Below are 6,731 nucleotides of genomic sequence, written 5' to 3' on the forward strand. Positions count from 1 at the left end.
GTTACATCCTGAGGCCAGTTTTGGTGATTCATCGCCACGCTGATGTGATTTGTGATGCTTTTATTCATGTTGAAGAAGGAAATCGGGGAAGGATAGACTCAATCCGGCGCCCACTCACTTCATTATAAATCTGTTTTATTTTAGTTTTTTGTTCTGCTCCAATCTGCTCCTCTTCCTCTCGGCGACGAGTACAGCACTTCTGTACGATAACAACACAATGCAGTGAAATCAGCAGCTGGACATAAACAAAGCGGAATCTGAAAATAAAACAAGTTGTAGGAGGATTCAATAAACATCTGTTCTTTGCAATGTTCAATACACTCCCAACAGTTTGGATATTAAAGCCTCAATTGTGTTGCACGCATAACGGAAGAAACAGAAAACAGAAATAGCCACAACTCAGCAGATTAAATAGCCAAAAGTCTATTTGCCATACTTGCCAATGAGTGATGTTGGATAATAACCTGACGCGCCAAATGGTTTGATAACACGGAACCATCTCGAAAGCCGTCATTGGAAACTGTTCGGAAAAGAGCAGGCACTTCAAAAAATACCTTGCAGATGATTGGGTGAACCATCCGTCTATCACATCCGCCATTTTGTTCTGAACGAAGAGTTGCACCCGTCCACACACACCTAAACCACTCCCGTAACTGCCAGTAGATTGGTTCGGTATGCTGGTAGTTCACACGCAATGCATTACTTGCAGCCTGACCAGATGGATTTTTTAGTGCGATATGAGATCCCGCAATTCCCGCGATATCTTGTGATATCGCGAGAATCCAGCCCTGCGAAGATAGAGCAATTCGGACACATGGAAGAGCAGGATACAAGCAGTTAGCATCAAGAAGCTACATAACTGCACACAAGCTTAATCACATGGTTATAACAAAATTTTGGAACGTTACTGTCCCAGCTAACCAAGACACCTAAATAAATCTCTGGCAACAACGTCTAACGTCAACTTCTTTGCTACTGCAGCAAAATTAATCGCCCCACTGGGACAAATAAAGGTCTTGAACTTGAACTGAACTAATATCCCGTCCGTTGTGTTCTTTGTGTTTCTGCAGGAAGCGCAGGCACTCCGGTCACCTTCAACGAGAACGGCGACGCTCCCGGACGCTACGACATCTTCCAGTATCAGATCAACAACTCGTCGACGGCAGAGTACAAGGTCATCGGACACTGGACCAATCAGCTGCATCTGAACGTAAGTACCAATAATCTCAATTTTTTATTTTTTTTATTTTGTCTGCATCTGTCAAACAGTGATGTTGACCAGAGTCTACCAAGACATCATTGAAGTGATAATGATGATTTTAACATGTATAAGCCCAATAATGGAGTTGGTAATAAAGATAATTCTATGGAAGATGGAATTGGGGCCAACGTGGTTATAAATTGGACTTGAGCTATGTTTTTATGGATGTGAGAATGTCTGATGAAATTTTTATTCTTCTTTACAGCAGAAAGAAAGACTTTATTGTTGGTTACGAAACATGACGAGTTTACTCTTAACCTTGGAAACAGCACTTCTACAGAACAACCTTAACCCAGTCTACTTAATCACTTGTTTTGGAGCATGAAAACTGAATAAAGAATGGAGGTATCTTAGTTGCCATGGAACTGCACATGTAAAAACTTTTAATTTCCTTGTTTCTTTACACTTGTTGGACTTCCTGTCTGTGTCTGAACAGAGGTTTAGCTTGAAAGGTTCATTCTTGAACTTGGAAACAGCCGCTAGACAACTTTAAGTCAACTTAATATTTGAAAGATTGGTCAAAAGCTAGACCTTGCGTTAAGAGCGTTGAAATGAAAGACATTGTTTGCTGAACTTTACTTTAGTTCACTATTACAATACTTCTATATTATAAATAATATTGTCTCTGTGTTGGAGTCCATTATTTTCTTTACGTGGTGACCTGGGAGCAAAAAGTTAAGGTTGAGCCCTGCCTGGGAGTACATGCTGTCCACCGACCTATGTCTGTGTAAATTCCTCTCTATGCTTTGGAGTGTGTTGGTAGCAGGGCCGAATATTGGGCTTTTTGACAGAGTTTGGTTTCTGCCAACCTTAGAATCTTTTTCCACCGAAGGGAAGGTGTTTACGTAGGTGGACCGCTCAATGCAGTATGCTGTGAGAAAGTGAAAATGGAACTTGTGAACAGAAAAAAGTGTTGTTTGGCAGCACTTTCAGTCAAAAAAAGGTCCAGCTACATGTTGAATTTGCAATGCTGATTTGTCTCGGGGTGGCAAGTGCCCTTAACAATACACAACATCGCCACTGTTAAAACATTTGCATATGAAACATTTGAAAGAATACGAGTTGAGCATGAAGGAAATCTGCAGACAGCAGCCATAAGGCAGCAACTTCAGGTACGGCAAAGGAAGGACAGTCACAGCTAAAAACGAATCTTAACCAGACGACAATTACCAGCTTTGCTAGCCCTACACGGATCAAACAGTGGGCCTCAGATCACCCACAAGCCAAAGCCATACACTGCTGTGTTCACTTCATTAATGTGTTTACTGTGTTAATGGACTGAGGATGGGAGTAGGATTCGGTTTTGGATTCGCCAGGATCTTAACCAGTAGATTCGGTATTCAGGCAAACCCCAAAAATCTGGATCCTTTTACATCCCTAGTTTGTAGTTGTGATTCGGTTAGCTTTAACAGTCAGTTAACCACGCCTGAAGCATCTTTACTATTTCTATTGTTACCCACAGTTGGATGTACTGTACTTTGAACTCATATTTAAAGCGGTGGTTAGACAGCGCCAAACTACATGTTATGTCATATTTAATATCTCCAGATCAATAGTGTAGAGACTTTTTCATTTGTTTAGAAGCAGAGAAATGTCCATGTCCTCAGTGCGATAATCCTGATAACCAAGACTAATGACTAAAGTCATTATTGTGATTTCAATACAATTCTGCGTGACTCAATTTCATTTTTTTTGTTTTGTTTCCTTTGTCTTTAAAGTCATTTAACAATGTATGTGTATGTGACATCCCTGTAGCATACATATCCTGATAGCCCAGGTTAAATGAGCTGTGAACTTCTCGGTTTGAAGATGAATGTTGACCACTCTTGTTCCTCTTCCCCCTCCCTCCCCTCAGATGGAGGCCCTGCAGTGGACCACCGGCGACTCCTCCCTGCCGGCCTCCGTGTGCAGCCTGCCCTGCCGGACCGGCGAGAGGAAGAAGGTGGTGAAAGGCGTCCCGTGCTGCTGGCACTGCGAGCGCTGCGAGGGATACCACTTCCAGGCCAGCGAGTTCACCTGCGAGCTCTGCCCGTACGAGAAGAGGCCCGACCAGAACCACACAGGCTGCCAGCCCATCCCCATCATCAAGCTGGAGTGGCACTCGCCCTGGGCGCTGTTGCCCGTCTTCATCTCCATCCTGGGCATCATCGCCACCACCTTTGTCATCGTCACCTTTGTGCGCTACAACGACACCCCCATTGTTCGCGCCTCAGGCCGGGAGATGAGCTACGTGCTGCTGACGGGCATCTTCCTGTGCTACATCATCACCTTCCCCATGATTGCTGCTCCCGACGTGGTCGTCTGCTCCTTCCGGCGCATCTTCCTGGGCCTAGGCATGTGCTTCAGCAACGCGGCGCTGCTCACCAAGACCAATCGCATCCACCGCATCTTCGAGCAGGGCAAGAAGGCGGTGACGGCGCCGCGCTTCATCTCGCCGGCGTCCCAGCTGGCCATCACCTTCTCGCTCATCTCAGTCCAGCTGCTGGGTGTCCTCGTGTGGTTCGCCGCCGACCCGCCGCACACCTTTGTGGACTACGGCGAGCAGCGCACGCAGGATCCCGGCAACGCTCGTGGCGTCCTCAAGTGTGACATCTCCGACCTGTCGCTCATCTGCTCGCTGGGATACAGCATCCTCTTGATGGTCACATGCACTGTTTACGCCATAAAGACGCGTGGCGTGCCAGAGACCTTCAACGAGGCCAAACCCATTGGATTTACTATGTACACAACGTGCATCATCTGGCTCGCCTTCATCCCCATCTTCTTTGGCACGGCACAATCGGCAGAGCGGGTGAGTGGGCCTTTCTGTTAAATAATGCATTGTCATGTTTTATGTAATGTTCAGCCCTCCGGCAGAGTTCACAAATGGAAACACACACTGTCAGCAGCACCTACACGTTCTCACACACCTACTGTATGTTTTGTGTTACACTGACTACGTTTACATACCCGTAATATTCAGTTTTTTGCCCTTATTCCAAAATGAGACAATATTCCGACTGGTAACATGGCTGATGAAAGTCAATAAGATTCCTGTTTACATGCAGCCGTGCTAAATAGGATTTTCCACCGGTGGCGCCCTCGTTGGACTGTGCAAACACAGCGTCCCTTTTTCATTCTTTCAACAATGTTCTTGAAAAGGTCGGTGTAGCGCATATCCAAAAATCTGTTGATATTTAATATTGTTTAAAAAAGTAGCTGTTTCTCTCCTTCTTTTCTTTTGGGGATGCATCTCTACCGCAGCCCTTGTTTGTGTCCAACAACCATAACAACGCACAGAGCTGACCATAAACAGGCAAAAAGCCATAAACCAAACCATAAAAACAAACATATTCCCTATGCCCTGTATACACGTCAAAAGAATGCTTCTAAAACCACAATAATACGGCATATTGCCTGTCTGAATCAAATAATGCTAAATTCGTAAAAAGGCCTCAAATTATATATCCGAATGGAATATGCTAAATTCGGATTATTACCATATTCGTGACAGTTATACTTTGCCATGTGGTTATATGTCTGTTTGCGTCCAGATTTTGTCACCGTGACAACACTCCAACCATGCAAGGTGCACACAGAACTTTACAGCTGTGAAGTTGAGATCAAAATAAAGGCAGACTTAAAAAATGGGTACGACCCGAGCAAGAGTGCTGTAAGTTTCCTGATATGCAGAAATACCAAATAAGGTTGAGGCTTTACAGTCATTAATCAAGCCTCCATTACTCTTAGATTTTGTGAGATGGGCACGCATGTCTTATTTCAGATAGTAGTCGACAAAAGCAGCATCAAATTTTCATTTGTTCCGGGGGCGGCTAACTGATGAAGTGTTTCTGTCAGATTTAATCAGCTCTACCTAGCTAGATGTTAACATTAGTCTTGTGATGTGTGACTAACATCAGGTTATCTCTGGTAACGGTTTGCTGAGGTTGCTGAAATGTGTATTTCCCTCAGTCCAATAAGGAGCTACTGCTAGCATTAGCTTGAACTCAATGCTATCCTCGTTGCTGCAATCAGTCACAGGGGCTAACCGCTAGATGCTAATCGACAATAATTGCCTCCAAACGGCTTGTGCATTCTCAAAACTGCAATGTCTTGTAATCTGCCTTAGACACATGTAACAAGTATATTTATTTTCAGGAGACTAGACTGTCTCAAGCCATCAGACTGACTGATTATTGATTAGTTTCTGATCAGCACAGGCACAGCGCAGCCTGCTCTGGAGCCTGTCGACACAAAACTAATTAGAGCAGAATTAAATTTAGCACATTCAGACACACAAACACTTTTGGGTTGAGTTTGCTGTGAGCGAGCTGCCAGATGGAGGATTTTGCTCATTATCGTGTCTGTGGGGAGATCTCGGGGACAGGTGGAGCGATTCACTGTTGCTGTTCTTTTTTCTTTTTTTTCTGCTGCTACTGTTCAGTAACTAAGGATATTTTTTCTTTCACATTTAAACCATTGCACACTGCACGAATGATGATAACCCTGGTTTGGACATGACATCTGATTTGTTAAAATTGTGTGAGGAAAAGCTGTAAAAGTGACACAGTGGTTTGAATCTCAGACTGAGACTGACCTGAAGAGTTTTAGACAGGACAGGCATCAAATTATTATAAATCAAAATTGTCATAGTCCAAAGTTAGAAAGATTTTTCCTCAGAGCACTTTATCCTTTAACCGTTCTGTGACTTGAACTTTTAAGGAATCTTGTGAGGCTTAAATAAGATAATCTTTCTTTCTTTCTTTTCTTTCTTTCTTTATTTGTATAGGGACAAGTATGTAGTCTTGGTATTGTTATTGATGACTGCCTATCATTTAAGCCTCATGTTCACTGTCTAGTGAGAAAGTTGAGACTAAAATTGGGTTTTTACTTTCGAAATAAGCTGTGCTTTCTTTTAATGTTAAAAACGGTTAGTGGCATCAACTTTTTTAACTGTGCTGGATTATGGTGATATACTACTATGCATTCATCTGCTCAATGCCTTCAGATGATTGACGCAGCCTATCACGCATCGTTGAGATTTATTACTAATTGTAAAGTTCACACCCATCACTGTGAGCTGTATTCTCGTTGTAGGGGGGGGGGGGGGTTCTGCCTGGCTACACGGAGGCTTTGTTATTGGTATACATTTATATATAAGGCTATTCTTGGTGCGCTTCCATCTTATTTATGTTCACTTCTTATGAAGAAAAGTACTGGTCATACTCTCTCCGTCCTCAGGCTGTGTCTTGTTTTCTGTCCCACGTGTCAGTACGAGCTTTGCTTACTCTGCTCCCTTACATGGAATTTGCTGCAGAAGAACTTGAAACTTAGTAAATTGGTTCCTTTGAATATTTTTAAGCTGAGAATGAGAAGCTTTGAGTTGGACTGCCTCACATGTCAATGTTTTAATTGAGATTTTATTGTAAGTAAATATTTGGCTTTCATGTGTGTGTCTTTGTACGTATGTGATGATGTGATGTAATTTTGA

At 43.2% G+C, this 6,731-nt stretch overlaps 1 protein-coding gene across 2 annotated transcripts in view; it reads left to right on the plus strand.

Annotated features, from left to right (window-relative positions):
- LOC116693719 (metabotropic glutamate receptor 8) overlaps positions 1–6,731 on the plus strand; it is a 148,882-nt gene that overhangs the window by 124,451 nt on the left and 17,700 nt on the right. For both annotated transcript variants that reach the window (XM_032522924.1, XM_032522923.1), the window contains 2 exons: positions 1,071–1,210; positions 3,117–4,052. In XM_032522924.1, coding sequence (XP_032378815.1) covers positions 1,071–1,210; positions 3,117–4,052 — 1,076 coding nt within the window. The remainder of the gene's footprint in view (positions 1–1,070; positions 1,211–3,116; positions 4,053–6,731) is intronic.

The sequence above is a fragment of the Etheostoma spectabile genome, chromosome 8 (assembly GCF_008692095.1).
Source record: "Etheostoma spectabile isolate EspeVRDwgs_2016 chromosome 8, UIUC_Espe_1.0, whole genome shotgun sequence".
NCBI classification, from domain to species: Eukaryota; Metazoa; Chordata; class Actinopteri; order Perciformes; family Percidae; genus Etheostoma; species Etheostoma spectabile.